The sequence below is a fragment of the Melanostigma gelatinosum genome (genome assembly GCF_949748355.1).
Source record: "Melanostigma gelatinosum genome assembly, chromosome: 1".
Lineage (NCBI taxonomy): Eukaryota > Metazoa > Chordata > Actinopteri > Perciformes > Zoarcidae > Melanostigma > Melanostigma gelatinosum.
The window spans coordinates 16821704-16839389 of NC_136634.1; the positions used below are offsets into that span (position 1 = coordinate 16821704).

General features: G+C 45.5%; 1 protein-coding gene across 1 annotated transcript in view; it reads right to left on the reverse strand.

Moving 5' to 3' along the window:
- b4galnt4a (beta-1,4-N-acetyl-galactosaminyl transferase 4a) overlaps positions 1 to 17686 on the reverse strand; it is a 117688-nt gene that overhangs the window by 72821 nt on the left and 27181 nt on the right. The window contains exon 2 of the mRNA XM_079278291.1: positions 5666 to 5778. Within this exon, the coding sequence (XP_079134417.1) occupies positions 5666 to 5778 (113 nt within the window). The remainder of the gene's footprint in view (positions 1 to 5665; positions 5779 to 17686) is intronic.

A 17686-nucleotide genomic window follows, 5' to 3' on the forward strand; every position in this document is an offset into this window, starting at 1 on the left:
AAACTCAGAAAAAGTAACTTTTGTTAGCTTCCTGTTCAGATCCAAACAAGGTCACTGTTTGATCAAACGACACAAAAAGAAATAGCTTACGGTTCTTTGCCTCCCTTGATTAAGGACAAAAATGTAATTAAGCTGTTTTTAGTAACACAGGTGACAACACACGTGAGAAAAGTGGCAGAAAACAAATGCAGTGCGAGCTCAGACATCCTGGGGTAGGGCGCTCAGGTTGATGTACCAAATGCCTCATGGGAGATCCATTTCCACTTGGCCGGCAGCTGATCCAATCAGCAGGAGAGAACTCCCTCAACCAAATGTCAGAGAGGACGCAACTGAGTCACCGCCTGGATGAGTCACCCTGACTCGCTCATCTGCAATCCTCTTTCAAACCGTGACAACATTGGAAATGCTAAATAAATGTAATAGGTACCTGGGAAAATGAGTCATGTGTCACTGATCTCCACGGTATAATCTAAATGTCAAATTGAGCAATTACGCTGTGATGCTAATACCTATGTTTGGGTCCATTCACAGATTACATGAAGCCTAACACCAGGCGACTGAACACAGCATTGGATCATCACGGCCCAATCTGCACGGTGCAGTCGAGTGTCTTGATGATCAGCCATGTGTTTATTTACTAGTCGGTCCGTGCTCTCTGCTCCTCAGCATTCTCAGGCAAGTCTCCCAGTGCCAGCACCAGCTCCTTCTCGTCTCCCATAAACTATCGGCAAGGCCGGAGCGATGTAAGGCGGCCATATTTACAGCCCTGAAAGCAATTGGAGGTTAACAATGAGGCCTGGCTGCTGCGGTTCATGAGCTGCTGTAAAATTGCCACTATATGATTAAAAATCTCTGCCAGGTGAAAGACAATGGTGCGGCCCTTTCCCTCGAGCCTGCAGTGAAATATCTCCACACACTTGTCCTCCTCTCCATGACCTCGTTTGCAGGCCTTTACCTTACTGCCCCGTTACAGCACAATGTCTCGTGTTTGGGGAAAGTGCAGAGTCGTTGGTCTGCCCTGTGTGTGTGTGTGTGTGTGTGTGTGTGATGGGGTATGAGGTTCATTAATTATCAATGCATGATATCTATTTATTATTTAATATTGATTATTTAAAAGTTCAAGACATTTTTCACCTTCTGTGATAATGAACAAAAATGTCCCATAAGTCTACAGAAAGTATGTATATTGTATGATATGTGAATATATAGCATATCATCAAAAATAGAGTCATTGCATAAATACATTGCAAGATCGCAAAAATATTTGAAGGCAATGCGGTCCAACACTACATGGCATGCACGGGGCTGTCAATCTTTGATTTGCTCTTCCCCAATTTTCTTAGTGTGGCTTTCTGAATAACCATCTAGCATCTGTGACCGACAAGCAAAATACATTTCCGACACATGCATGCCTTCATTTATCTTTCAATCAATATTAATGATTCCAAGTTTCATCAAACCCGCTCTTCTGTCTCTTTTTTGTCCTCCAGCCTTTTTGTCGACCGTGAAGCCCCAACCGTCCTCTTTTGCCTTCATCATTCTTCCCTCTCATCGGGTACCAGAGGTGAAGGGGTGGAGCCCCGAAAGCAATCTGTTACTGACAGGAAGAGCAGGGTGCAGAGGTGCAGAGTCCCCACCTCATCCATATTAACCACACACACACACACACACACACACTAATATGTATGCACCAAATGGAATAAGGACAAAAACCCTGGTAACCCTGGTAACCACCTGGAGGTGGCAGAAACACACACACACACACACACACTTTGTGACAGTGTAAATCTGTTGCAGGTTTCATCTTGAAAAGCAGGTGGCCAGAGAGATATTCCATGTCTTTAAAGAAAAATGTAAAAAATAAACCCAGCCTGAGTTGATTCCTGTAATTGCCAACCCTGACACACTCTGTCAACTATTTAAGCGGCAATTTAAGTGATTTCACAGGCGCAGAGAGGAACGCAATTTCCTCCTCTACCGACGATCTGCTCATCTTCTCACCGCTCTTTACTTCTGATTTTCTCTTGTTTCCTTCCATCACCTCGTGCCCTCCCTTTTGTCCGTACACTTAACCCTCTCCGATCTTCCTCTACTTCCCTCTAATGTGCTCAGATTAACGCTCCCTCTTCTGCCACCGCTTCCTCTACCCGTCTGACAACAAACAAGGGCGACGCAGGACACATTAACAAGGCTTTCATCAGAAACTAGCATCCACCTCTCTACCTTTCCTCGCACCAAGGATGCCACTTAGCTCCTTCTCTCACTAGCAGTTTAAAAGAGGAAGCAGCAGGCAAAAAGTGCGACAAAACAGCGACGTGAAAACAAGTGAAAAGGGCGCAATTTGGAGAATATATTTGTGATGCAGGTCACACAAAAGTCCTCATTAAATGTATTTAAGCAGTAGGCGATGCGCCAATGTCTGTTATGTGTGTGTGTGTGTGACAGTCCATGTATCTCCCTTCTGTAAGCCCCCGACGAGTGTTTGTGCTGCCCATTTGCAATAAGGTCATTCCACTTCCTTTGAGGTGGTCTATTAATCTTGAGTGCACACAGCCGTCGGGGCTTTTCTGTTTGTTTTCATTCATGCAATTCTGGTTTCATTGTCTGAAATTTCAGAAATGGCAGCTTTAGTGAGCTATTAGTGCAGCACAAAACAATAGAGGAGCTTAACAGAGGCAAAAAGAAGGGCCTATGACCAACATTACAGCACGTTAAACACACTAAACTCCCTCTCTCCCCCCTTCAAACACGGACTACACCTTTGGCACTGGCATTTCCTAAGTGAAGGGGCGCTCCTCACCGGAGCAGCGTCACATCGACTGAAGGTGTCAATTATGTTGCTTTGCTTTTTCCCCGAGACGTCGGTGCTGAATGAGCAGCAAGAGGGAAATGTGAAACACGGTACGGTACGCACACACGGAGGTCAGGCATTGCTGGAAGAAAGAGCTGGTAAAGGGGCATGTAAATTATAGATGAAGAGAGATGCGGTTATAGAGCTGAACGGGAGAGTCTTAAGGCTGAGCTGTGTTGATAAGCACACACACACCTTTCAAAGGATAGAACAAAGTGCTTGCTACTAATAAAGCCATGTTATAGATAACCACAAATGGAGCTCAGTCTTACACTCTCGAGATTGTAAATCCTACTAAGCACCTCCTGCGGCAGGCCAGTTCCATCTCCTGTATTGTAATTGTGATGACTTAGAGCATGTTTACCGTCCGAGTATGAACACAGCTCATCTAAGTGATCATTATTGGAAGCGAACCAAATCTATCAGCCATCGTTTAGAGAACAAATGACAAAGCGATGCTGTTAAAATTCATAAAGGTCACGCCGTAAACTTTTTAGTGACTTCGGCAGAATGCTTACAGTTCAGCCGAATATTTGGGCTTCGGTGCACGAGACTGACTCATCCCGAGAGCCGCTTTCCATTTGCCTGTTCCAGAAGAGGAGCCCTAATGCCATCAGGCAGGTTTAGAGTTTAGAGGAGGGCCGTTCAGAAAGAAGCCCTGCCGGCTCTCCCCCCCCCCCTTCATGACTCTTATCTCTTCAAGCACATTTCCTAAAGCCTTCACTTAAAACGATTTTGAAGACGACGGCATTTTACGGAATAAGACGCATCGTCGTCTTCTCTCACATGGTCCCCATCGGCTAGTCAACAAGAAATACAGCGATATCAACAATTTGGGTTTGAATTTAAACGCATAGACGCAAAGAAGGAGCGGGGTAAAAACCCTATTAATGTCTTAGAATAAAATGTACTGATACTGGCTATTAACAGTCTAATTCATTTGAATTCAATCCACATACAGCAGCTTCTCAGGGACTTCCTTTACAGCCCAGTGTAATGATCCTCTCTAGCGAGCAGAGAGGTAGACGTTTTTATTCTGGAAAAAAAAATACCAATCACTAAATCAGATACATCTCATTAATCTGTATCATCCCTTGCTCTACAATATGTCTGGCCTCTTTCACATCAAATATTCAACTCAGCCACACGGGCGGTGAACATTACAATTAGTGTAGATTGCCTTCACGACCTGATTCTTTGCCACCTCGAGGAGCTTTACACGTACCTGAGCCTCAGGCAAGAATACCATTTCAAGGTATAGACAGCCCGTCAACACGAGTGGCAAGTGCTGGCCTGGAAACCTGGTCGACTGAGGTTGAGGGAGGATGGACTAATAATACAACCCGGGAGTACAGTGTGGTTTTTGTATAGACGATTGAAGGGATGATCAATGTTTCAACTTCAATTTGGACTGACGAGTTAACATCAGAATGTTGTAAAAAATAAGTCGGTGTAAAATGCGGCCTACTGTGCATTTAGAGATGTTTGTGGTGGAGCGACACGTCTGCCTGCTGAGCCCTGTTAATCAGAAGCACGAGTGGCTTTTAAGTCCTTAATTACGAACCAGTTTGCCGAGTCTTTTCCACGGATCTGACAACCCACATCTTACGTCCTCCACCAAACCTTGCTCTGCGCTACATAAGAGTAGGTAACATTATGGATATTATTTAGAGTGTGGTATCAAAGATAAGATAATAGTGTTAAACGGAACATGATATTGTCGCCTGAAGCACAGACACACAGACCTTTTTAAAACGGAAGCTGCTGCTTTAATAGAGACGTCGCTATTAAACATATTTTTTAATGTTTGAATATTTTAAATAAAAAGGTTCGCACTCTTTTATAAATGGTTCTTCATTTACTGAATTGCTTGCAGAAAGATGAAACGTTTCATTATTTTAAAGCTCCAGCAGACCAGAGTGCTGTGATGTAACTCCCCACATGCCCTCCTCTTCCCGCCGCCCCCTGCCGATCGAATCGTCCATCAGCAGTCTCTAGCAACCACGAATGGACAACATGAAAACCTCCTGCTCGGTGTCATTTCTTTAACCTGGACATACCCAGAAAGACATCCTCATGTGGACTGCTTGTTGGAAGCAACAGGAGGTCATTGTTACCCCACACAGTTGGAACTAATGCAGTACTTGGAGCTTATCTGTGGATCCAAAATTGCTGTAGTTAACCCTAAAAAGTGGTTGCATGTACCATGTGCTAATGATCTCTGGCGGTGGTCCAAACTCTGTCTCATGCTCTGCTGTTGGATACGCCTCGGTGTCTAATTTCTCTCAGCACGAACACTATCACAGGAATAAATGCTTGAGGAGGATGTTGGATTGCACGATGTATTCACAATATATTTAGAGCAGTGGGCTCCCAGAGCTGGAAACATTGTTCAAATTCAGTGCAGTGGGCGGGGTCACAAGGTCATACTGTCGATGAGTTTTAATGAGCAAAAAGAAAAGTTTTAAAACAATCAAATCTGATTACCGATGTTTCCCCACCTGTGTCAGTTTGCATCGTCCCATATCTTTTTCTGGAGAGAAGGGATTATTTTGGGGCATTAATCAGTAGGCGCACAGAGAACAGAGCCCTGTGTTTTTTTTTGATGGTAATTGCGATGCTGACTGGGATTGTTGGAGCCCCGATGAGGCCCTGCCGACACACATGTGCAATAAATCTCATTGCTGCCTAGTCAGACGGATGTGGGTGTGCAGGGTGTGTGTGTGTGTGTGTTTAGGGTTGGGTCCTCACATTAATATTCCTCCCAGAGTGGTGAGACAGAAAAGAAAAAAGACAACAAGAAAGAAGACTCACTGCAGCCTCGTCCTCCCGGCTGTCGCTGGTGTCCTCGCTCTTGTGGTGGCCAGCTGAGGAGCGAGTGTCCCTCTTACGGCTGGCGTCCGTCCCCTCCGTCTGTCTCTCTCCATCTGGACCAAGGTGAAAACATGGACAGCGCTCAGAAAGCCAGCAAGCACCGTTATATCAATGTCATCGTCCTCATTGTCGGTCGTCCTCATCTCCACTTTAATCATCATTGGTGACAGCATCATTGTTCTTCTCGTCTCTATCATCTCTATAGGATAATTACGATTATGAATATCTTCATTGCCATCATCATCATCATGGTCAACAATAATTTCATGCTATCACTTATTTCTCTTCCTGCTGAGCCTCTCTAGTGTAATCAAACCCAGATACAAGTTTCCAGAGGAAAAAAGGAGATTAAGTGGGAAAAAAAATGTAATTGGAAAAAACGAAAAACGAGACGAGAAGAATAAAAACTGGTCCCGAGGGTGAATGTGAAGAGGGGGGGAGTGACAATGGGGGTGAAAAAAAAGGCGAGATCGAGAAATGGAGAGCCATAAAGAATAGCTTTTCGAGCTGCAAAGTAGAGCTGTTAGGCTGCCGTCATGCCACAGATGGATTATGGGAGTTTTGCTGCACAATGACGACAGTTGACTTGGCCGGGAGAGAACAACCGGAAGTTAAATCCGCATATTATATCTGTGTCCATGCAAGTGTGTGTGTGTTTTTTTTTGTGTGTACACGCATATGGTCAAAACTTCCATCCCTCCGGCGTGCCAGCAAAACACACGCGCACACGCACACAAACACACACACACACACACACACAGTCCTGGATGATCAAACCGGAGCACAACTCAATAGAGAGCAGTAACAGGATATTCAGCACTTTATGAGAGGCTGGTTATTTGGAGTTACAAGGAGAGAAGGGAGACTCGTGAGGTTTCTACCTCTACGAGGAGTTCATATAAAAGTGAATCCATACCGCATTCACTCCAATCTCTTTATTTCTATTGCACAGCATTCAATCCCATATGGCTGACATGGCTCACGAATGCACAACATTGCAGCAGCTCGGATGGGCTGCCATAAAAGGTGGCGTCTTCTGAGCCATTGACTCCCCTATAAAAAGCAAGAGGGGGGGAGGGGGGGGGGTTGTGGTGTCCCAAATGCATTACAGTGAAAGTGGTTCATTACTGTCTGCCGAGCGGGGGGGTTGGCTGTAGTGTACGCACGTGCATACTGCCACTCGCACAGAAGGGCGTGCACACACACACACACACACACACACAGAGGGATAGATTGTGATTAAAAGACAGAATGGGGAGAACGAGTAGCTATAAAGCATAATGAGAGCTAATGGTTTTCCAATATGTCCCCTTAACAATGAGTCTGAGTGGGCTGAATTAGATGGGGTGTGTGTGGGTGTGTGTGTGTGTGTGTGTGTGTGTGTGTGTGTGTGGCAGGGCTACAGGGAGATTGATGCGGTCAAGAGGAAGAAGAAAGACAGATTAGGTGCATGCTCAAACATCATTCACCGCAAAGCGATAGACAAGAGACACCGTGAAAAAACAATCAAAGTCAAATGAAAATGGAGCAACAAGGAAAGTTTTCCTTACGCACGATGATGAAGTCTGTAGCAAACATAATGTATGATTCTTTTCCTCATTTGTTTGGATATCATCCCGGCCTATCATGTCTCCCTCCTCCACTCCCGTTGCCATTTCCCTGATTCCAAAGCAACTGGAATAAAAATCTGCTTTGATCTAAAAAGAATCATCTCTTTCTACTTAACGGAGGAGAAACTCGCTATGTTCACAATGCATCCCTCTAACCGTATTACCATCTTTCTCTCTTGATTGTGTAAGGGTACGTTGGGTTGTATGTTTTCTGACTCTCGCCCGCTCGAGAAAAAGTGCAGTGGAAATGAAAAAGAAAAGGAAAAAAAGAAAAACAAGCAATGGAAGTCAAAGAAGCTCTCCTTGTCAAGCTGCAGGAACCGTGCTGTTATAACCGCCACTCCGAAGTCCAACTCGACACGGACAGTCTAAGTACGTCCTCCGGGGGCGATCAAAGCTCCCCGGATCAAAGAGCAAACACCAAAGAGTCCGTGCTCAACTTGGTCTCACTTCAAGCCTGACTTTCCTGCCATTGTTGAGCCAAAAATAGCAGGACACTTCAACTCCCAAGTGTTGATCTTACAACAATACGATTCAGGAACTGCATTTGTTCCTCAGTAAAAAAATAAATAAATGTGTGAATGTTCAGCATGCTCTCCTATTTAAACGTCATAAATAATGCATCCGTGGACATGTCAAAACAAAGATATGAAACGAAATATATGAGACTGTAATTAGAATATGACAGATTACCTAAAGTCACCCAAATGGAAAATAAATGGCAAATCCATTTCTTTGTTCACTGCGATTCATCTTTTGCTTCATTTATTCGTTTATTTTTTTTGTTCTTCCCCAGAGTAAACGCTGCACGAGTCAACTGGCAGCACATTTACCCTCAACCACTTATCTGAGACTATTATGAGCAGGCAATGCTCCAGGGAGCTGCAGGTGAGATTCCCCTTCGCTTCACCTCATTCATGCAAGTGATCCCCTACGATATGAAATGATGACAGTGGCGAGGGACAGCTTTGAACCTCAAAATAGAGACAACAACCTGTGAAAGTGATGGGAATGCATTGTATCTATGTAGGAGAAGTGGATGGCCAAACTGACAGTCGCATACAACCTGAGCTTCCTTTGATACCCTCAACAAACAGATAAAAGATCAATAGCGTGAGAATTTGACGGAAAGAAATTCACCTGTGGAAGCATCCGGATGGCACTAAGCAGTCGACCAACATTCGGGAGGCAAACTTTCAACAAAGAATTCACTTTCAAATCATTTCTCCTCGTCGTTAAGCCCCTCCAGTGCTGTCTTTTGAAGTCGGAGGAGAACAATGTTTGAGTGAACTTCTTTCCTGAGAAAATAAGACTTTCTAAATACACGCTAAGAGTACGAATCTCTGCACCCCATGTGCAGAAACGGCCTGATCGAGTGAAGTGTAACGTGTACCTAACTTTCCGCTGCTATTCATATCATTATAGTTACATTTAAATCATTAGTGCCCCCGTTTGCAGAGTCCCTTTATATGCATGAATGTTTGAAAACAAGAAAGAACAGTCACTGCTAATATATTCTTCGAATAAATTCTTCAACAATCCCAAAAGGGGAAGATAATGAGAACTGCAAAGCAGTTGTAGTGTGTGTGTGTGTCTGTGTGTCTACAAATGTTCAAACATTCTTTGCCAACAGTCTTAAAAAGACAAGTTTAAATATGTGTGGGACTATAGGAGTGTGCGACTAGATGCATGCATCATGCTCATGAGGGGTTTGTCAGATGACTTTGAATGAGTCATAAATAATGTGGAAAAAAGAGTTTTGATGAACCAATCAAATGGTGCCGCGTGGTGGCGAATCAGCCAAACAAACCATGAGGTCGCCGGCAGCTGCTGGCATCACACACACACACACACACACACACACACACACACACACACACACACACGGCCTCTAATGAAGTAATGAGAAGCAGACTGGCAGGTTAATGGAAGCCAATCGACTACGAGCACCGTCACCCACAGGAGACCAGGCGGAATACCAATCATTTAGGAGCCTCCACTCTTATATTCTGCCTAATCTGTTCATGCCCCCCCCCCCCGCTAATAAAACTACAACTCTATTTACTGTGCAGATAAGATGGAGGAGAGCGACTTCTGTGACCTCCAAAGGACAGAGATGGAGAGCAGTAAGCCTGTGACGGAGTATACTAAGAACCACAATAAACAGGAGTCTTATCCGAGGTTGATGTGGGTGTAATCTGTAGATAGAGACAAGGCTTGGAGGGAACTTTCTCCAGCTTCCTCTACTTTTGAGAAATGAGTAATAAGTTCACCTTGTCTGGCTGCCCTTTCAAAACTAATGATATTCTAAACTCTGTGTGTGTATCTCTGCATCTCGTTCTATCTGTGAACAAGACTGACAACAAGCACCGGGTTCCAGTGCAAGGCGGTGCTCCGCTGTATGTGAAGTGAAAGACAGAATGGTGATACAGCAGAACGCTAATAATAACACAATCAAAGAAGTGAGCGCAGCAGGAGCTACAAAACAGCAACGAAGGGCAGTCCGAGGAGAAGACTCAACAGTATAACGGAGAAAATAAAACTGGAGGTGGTTAGCTCGGAGAGTTTATTTTGAACGTTTGTGTCCAGTCATAACAGATTAGATGATTATAATAATCTGTTTGGGAGCCCTCAGGATCTGTTCCGTGCATTAGCCCTCCGCTAAACAGGAGAAATAACAGCGCAAAGTCAAATACAGCAGCTCACAGTGGTTACACAACAACGCCAACGGTCATTATCACAATTCATTTGCCAGTGTTGTCTCAAGAGTGGTTGCTACATGGTCTTCTTTGAAAAAAGGCAGTCGAGCCCACTTACTACTCGAGGACTAGCGACAGAACGCGGCGGGGAAAACCGGAATTATCTCCTCGCGCTTGTACGCCTCCGCCAACCATGTTGCAACCAAGTCATGTTGCAGTTGACATCCATGTCTGTCCACAACGTCGTCGCTTCATCATTTTACGTTTGTGTTAAATTGTCACAATTACCAGATCAATTCTTGAGTTACGGTCACAGTGAGTATGCTTCATGGTTACAGATACACAGGGAAGGTCAACATATATGCGTTTGTTTTCGATCGATCAGGTTTTCAACGAATCATTGACGATTGAGTTTATAAAAACGTTTTCACGATTTCAAATGTATAAACACTCATAACATGTTCCCAGAGCCCAAAGTGGTGTTTTAATCCGCCCGGTAACCCCGAACTAAAACATATTCAATTATATAAAACAAAAACAGAAGATCTTCACATTTAAGAAGCTTAAGATGCAAAATGTAATTTCTGAATGATTCATAATTGATTATAAAAAATGATTGTTGATGATCTTTGTCGATCTATTGGGAAGTGATCTGATATTTGACAGAAACGAAACAAGCGACTAAATATTTTAGAGGCGCTGGAAACTTATTCTTATCTGCTTGGTCAGTAGCACCTTGAGCTTGGAACAGATGTGTTTAGCGACGGCTTCATAGTGACCCTATCGTTCAATCTCACCCCAAAGATGCTTTATTGGATTAAGTCCCAGACTAGTGGAGCACACCGAGGGCCTTTTGAGATAAAGAGGATAGTTGTGTCGCTATCCTTGCAGGTAGCCATGTGAAAAAGGATTACTGGTCAGTAACTATGCCTTAGTGGACTCAAATGAAGCTCAACATTTGGTATCATGGGGCCTAATTTGTGGAAGAAAATACTCCCACACAGCTACCACTAGCCTGTCTTTGACACAAGGCCGGGCCGATGGATGATGCAGTATACTTCGAGGAGGTGAAAGTACGCTTGATTGTTACAGTTGCTGATCACGTGACGGGCGCTGCAGCCTTCTCTTCTGTTTCTCTTAGCCGACAACAGTGGGACCCGGCATGGTCGTCTGCTGTTGCTGCTTCAAGGTTTGAGGAACTGAATTCACGCACACGCCTGTCTACCAAGCACCGTTTTACTGACCACGAAACAAGAGGCTTTTTCAGAACACGAGAGTGGGAGAGAGACCGGGAGATTAAGCAAGAGGGGGCCAGGGTGCAAGGGTTTAGAATGCGAGAGGGTACCGGGGTAGGAGATTAAACTGGAAGTCAAAAGGGGGGGGGGGGGGGGGCACTGAGAGAAGTGAAGAAGACGGTGTAACCACAGGGTGAGAGAGAGCCTGCCATGTCCCGGCTGCTCGCATGTTCACTCACTCAAGCACTCATTACTCAGTCAGCCATTAACTGATAGACTTAGTCACTCGCTCATTCCCCCTCTATCCCTGCAATCCATTTTCAATACACCACTACTTTCCAATTTTTTTTTGTATACAGAGTGCAGCGCTTAGAAAGTTTTACAAGGCTCATGGCTTTTTGCTCGCCAATCAGTCATGACATTATAAGGCTCGGTTGACACAAGGCAGCGGAGCATGTCGAGCTGATGGGCCGGTAGAGGTTATCAATGGCACAACAGTGAAGCGTTTGTGCGCACACATTGGCAGGGTGGCGTGGCAGGGGGCAGCACAAGTGTAGCAGGCTTCGCTGGGGCTGCGCGGGCCAAATGGAGCGCGCTAATTATAGCAAATAAACTGCACTGATCTGTGCCATTAGCCAGACAGTAATGAAGCAGAGTGTTGGGCTGCTGTGAAACTGATGAATAGGCCCCCGGTTCTGAGTACTACACTCCCTGGCCTTTAGTTTGGCTCTAACAACACGGCCTCCTAAGGAACGCGAGAGTGCATTTAAACAGAAAAAAAAAGATAACAAGGCTTTGGAGATGAGACAAATGGAGACAAAGGGACTGTGACAGAGAGGGGCAAGGAAAGACAGGAGAGAGACAGCGAGAAGAGAGCGGAGCAGTAAGAGAGAGAGAGAGTGCTCGTTGGCCCTTGGGGTGTGCAGGGCAGAGAGGAAGAGGGATTGCAGAGATGCTTAATGTGCTGTGATATGGGTCAGGGTCAACGAGGGCCCACTCTCCTCCTCTCTTCTACCCTCTCCTCTAAGCTCTGGTAATGTTTTAACTCCACAGCAGCTCACTAAAGCCGCCACTTAGGAAAATTCACATCACAAAAAAAAGAAAAAAGAAAAAAGAAAGAAATACCACAAAATGCTTCGGATGGAGACAAACACAAAATCGGAGAGCAAAAGGCCCAATGCACTCAAAGATTAACGGACAGATGTTATTGCCGTTTTAGGCTGTACGGACACACAAACTCACAAGCACAAACGTGCAAAACACTGATTCTGAGGGTGTGTTGTTTTCAAGCAAATCGAATGAACAGAATCCGTTTTAACATTTGCATCGCAGAGCAGCTGAGTGTGGAAATGTACAACACCTCAACCTCAACCTCAATATCTTCCCGAAATGTGCAGCACATAAGTGTAGCCACTGGCTCGAGTAAAGCAAAGTCTCGGAAGCGTTTGTCAAACTCTTGACAGACACGTGTCAACCTGCTCTGTGTAGCGCGCACTGTCAAGTTACGCACACGCCTTCTGCTGAGTCTCCAGTTCTGACGCCAGGTTTTGGAAGTTTCCCAAATCATGGCGCTACAGCTTTAGCTTCTTTAGTAGAAATAAATTGGAAGGCTAACTAATTAGCTCGCCGGAGTTTTGCAGTCGCTCGCGCAGTTGACCGCGCATATGTGGTGACCCGTGTGTTCGAAAATCAAGTGGCAAATGCCATGAGGACATCTCGTTTTTTTTTTAATGGCATGCGATCTACCCGCACTACCTCCGCGATCGACGTATTGGGCACCCCTGCTCGAGCCTTTCATTCATGCATATCTAGCGGCACTTACTGAAGTGTGGAAATGGGAAGAGTGCCACTAAGAAGTCAATAGATTACATCCGAAATCAAAAAAAGGCTGTGAAAGGCAGGAAGTGCCTCCTGCTTATCTCTAGGCCATCTGGGCTCCGATGAGGTTCGTATCCCACTTGCTCTCTACTTAAAAACTTTAACACGCATTATCTGCTCTTGAGGGTTTTTTTACACTCAACTCACCGTCCGCAGCTGAACAAGGCATAGGACAGGGGTCGGCAACCTTTTCTATCCAAAGAGCCATTTTGCTCTATTTTCCACCAAATAAAATTTGTCTGGAGCCGCAAAAGCTATTTGATATCACAGCTTATAAAGTTGTATGTATAGTTATATTATATATATACAAAAGCGATAGTTTGTTGTATTCATGAAAATATAGAACAAGAATAAAGACAATTCTTGACATTTTATTGCAATTTTACCTGTTACAACAATATCAAACTCTTATGAAGAGGAGAGTTTGCTGCAGCAGCTGATAATTCGCTCTTTGTCGCTCATCTCCAGCGTGACACTTTTCAGAACATGCTGTGTGCTTGTCCTGGGAGCATAGAGGTAAGTCAGCATCGTTGGCAAATGAAGACATCCATGCAGAGTTAAACTCTCTATTTTCCTCCGTGACTTTTATTTTTTTGGATTTATCCATTGACAGTTTACCGAGGGCGGGGGTCTGAAAATCATGATTCGCCACCTGCAGGGAAAAGCGCTTGACAGGGGTAGAGGATTTGACTGCCTGTGGGAATAATTAACATATAAGATTGTGTTCATTCTTGCTCATAAATTATATTCTCTCTGAACACGTTTCTCTTTTTGGAGAGCGTCATGTGAGATAACTTCTTCGAATAGCGCAATTTCCCTGCTCTTCTTTCTATTTCCTCGTCTCAGCCCCGTGTGTCACGGTGTGTGTAAACCTCGCTCGAGTCGGGAAACTTGTCGGAATACTCATGTTTCATTGGCTGCGCTGCATCACGTGATGTGATTTGCAATGCATTGGTCGGTGTGTTTCCTGCACCGCCGAACAAGTGCCGTAACGGCTGAATAAGACGCGCCGGTTAAAGTTTGAACTCGGTGCCCAATATTTATAATTCCGAATTTTCTATCGGTGTTTAGTTCCTGGGTCCGGATCCGGTGCGCCAGTTGGGGACCTCAGGGAGCCGCAACAGAGAGGCCCGCGAGCCGCAGGTTGCCGACCCCTGGCCTAGGAGGTGAACGCCTACAGCTGCGTTAGTCTAAAACATGGCAAGCAATGTGCATTGTACAGCATTTCTTAAGAATATATACCAGATACACTGTGCAGCATGATTTGACTTCTCTGACAGTACATACTGGGGACGTCATTGATACATCTTGCTTTTCATTCTTGACCGAGCGTGGGATAGATCTTTTTAGGAGTTAGTTAACTGGCAACTGAGGTCATATTGGCAAACAAAAAAATAATCAATCTCCTGTCTAGTTGGTATTTGGCCATAGGCTGTGGAACAAAACAGTCTGATCCCTCTGCAACCTGCCAGCCCTCTCGCCCTGCTCCCCTCTAAATGGCTTGTCTGCCTCTCGCCACCTCCTCCTGCCGCTTAGTGCCCGAGGCCTCTGCGAACTCCACTGGCTGTCTAGAGGCCCGTAAGGTCTGCTTTGGCCCCACCCTAAGTTGCCACGAATGCAAAAGAGAAACATTTCAATCACGGGCGACGGCAATAAGATATCACAAATAAGAGGCACGGGACGAAGCTATAGAGTCGGAGAGCGAGACAGAACGAGAGGAAGATAGAGCAGCCGCTCGCCGAGAGAGAGACGAACAACAGCGACCGAGGTTGATGGACTTTACTGCTCTATGTGGTTTACAACAAACTCAAGACGCCTCGAGTGAGTATCAGGGCATATTCATAAAGGCCAAACATGTCTAGAGCTCTCCGTCTCCAGAGGGTTATGTCCCTATGAGAAAGTGTACAGAGATACATACTGTATGCACACACGCTTCACTAACCAATCCCCACAGTGGCCAGTGACACCCAGAGGCAGCTCCTCCAATCACAGCGGAGGAGATAAGGAGGCTACTCTGAGCAGCTGCAGAGCCACAACTGTCACAGCCGATGTGTCACTGGGGAAGGAATTAGAGGGAGCGTGCATGGGTTGCACACTTCCTGCGCTCCCTTGCTCATCAGCATACATTTGTAAACAAAGAAACAAAAAGGGGCCTTGGTGCCGGGCTAACGCGCTGTCGCAACGTTGGAGCGAGTCGGAGCCGAACGGAGCATCTAAATGAGGTGAGAGAGCTGGAGGAGACCTCTCTACGGTAATTCATTCATCGTCTGCGATCCTGACAGCTGAGCCTGCCGCGTGGGGAGAGAGGAGCCGGCACCGAGCCGGCATCCAAAGGAACTTGATAAACTCGAGAGTCGAGGCCCGGCCTGCGAGTCTCGTGGCAGCGAGTGCTGTGAGCCAGGAATAAAATAGAAATGACAGCGCAAAGCAACGTTTTCTTGCGGGAGCAACAAGAAGAGGAGGCACAGAGGTGTCAGAAAAAAAAGAAGAGAGAGAGAGAGGAGGGAAATGGAGAGTTTAGCTACGCCTCACTAAAAGACGGAGACAAATTGTATTTCAGAAACCGCAAAACACTTGAGACACGACTGACCCCTAAATAACCTCACTCTGTTTACCATCTCGCTCCCTTTTTGTCTAACCTCACTAACACCCTCCTCCATTTCCCTTTCTTCTCTCTCCGTCGCAATCTTTGACGTCTCACTTGCACTTCCTACACATCCTTCATCTTTTCTTCCTATCCTCTCCCTTTACATCTCAATCTCTCTCTGATGCGGCAGAATATAGTTTCCCCGTAGAACCCCGGGGTGGTCATTATCCTCTACCGAGCATCTGATTACGATCGTCCCTCGGAGTCATTGCTTTCCTGATAATATCGCCAAGAGAAAGAGAGATAGGAGGAAGTATATGGGCGTGGGAAAAAAATAAATAAAAAAAGCAGTGGTGGTAAAGGGTTACAGCGTGAGAACACAAGATAAAAGAAGACAAGAGGAGGGAAAGGAGGACAGAGGAAGGGGGAACAAGGGAAACTCAGAAGAAAAGGAAGAGGTTATGTGTTCCACACAAGCGGAGGGGGAGAGGAAGGGGAGGAGGACAGAAACAATAATAGCCTTGTCTTATCACTGTACAGTGATAAATTCCCTTCTCGTCTGGGAGTCAGTGCCCCGGCTGGGGCCAGGCCTGATGACAAACCACCTCCACCCTGCACTGGGGCCCTGGCTATTTATGATCAGGCAAGGTATACGAGCCGGCCAGGCAGCCAGCTGGGCCTCGATTCGTCTTGGGTTGGTGTCGTCACTCCCGGGACCCGGTGACAGTCTCAAATGGGGCCACTCTGTCACCCTGCCATCTCCCTCTCCCTCTGCCCTCCACTCTGGCAGTTACTTCAGCACATCATCTGCTGTTTACTGGTGATAAGAACTTTCTCTTTTCACCTCTCTACGCGAGTCGACGTGCCACGTGTGACAGCAGCCAAACGTCATTCAGTTTGCACCGATTGCATTAGTTCAATGGATTCATTCACTTACGGGATTCTTTTAACAGATCTTTCAAAGTAATCTAATAAAATAATAGAGGACAACAACCTCATTACACGAGAATGTACTCTCATGGTACTGAAGAGGGAAACCGCGAGTCAGCGTCTCTCTAATGAACAGTCTAATTACAGCAATACTTGGCAATTACTTACTTTTTGAGGTGCAAGACGCTAATTCAATACCGCTGCCATGGTGGAGCGTGCGAGACAGAACACCAGTATGTGCTACTATTCAGCGAAGTAAACTAAATCACATAACACTTCAGCAAACAAATGCATGAAATTGTAATGCAATTTTGCTCCCACAGGCAGCCTGAACCCAACCATCAGTTCACTCGCTTATCCAGCTACAGAAAACATCCTCATGGCCTGCTGACCCTGAATCAGTCACGAAGAACACGGAGCTCCAACAAGGAGAACACGGGACTCGATCGAGCAATTAATTCATGCGAGCCGCTGCGATTGTTTGCATTTTGTTTCTGGTACGCCTGTTTACCCGTTTAGATATTCCTGCTCGGCGTAAATTATTCATGGGTGTTCCTTTTCGTATCCTCCGGTGACAGCATGAGGCTGGTCACGCTGCAAATGTTAAGGCAACAACAGAACCCATGGATCGACGTCTCCGACGATGGTTTGGAAATGGAAGGTGAGGGAGACACAATAACCTCAGAGGAGGAAAGGAGGGTCTGCTCAGCTTTGGGGAAAAAAAAAAAAAGGGGCGAGAGAGAGAGAGAGAGAGAGAGAGAGAGAGAGAGAGAGAGAGAGAGAGAGAGAGAGAGACAGAGACAGAGACAGAGAGAGGATTCTGCACACTTCAATTAAACCCCAAATATAGACATAGTTGTATATATTATCACTCTATCATACACTGTACTATATAACTCGTTATTTGTATCGTACTTTTCATACACCTATGCAGTGCTTCACACAATACATAAAGGCTGACATGTATATAGGCCTTTCTATATTCATCCGAACATTCTTGTCACATTGTGCCAAGTTGTGAA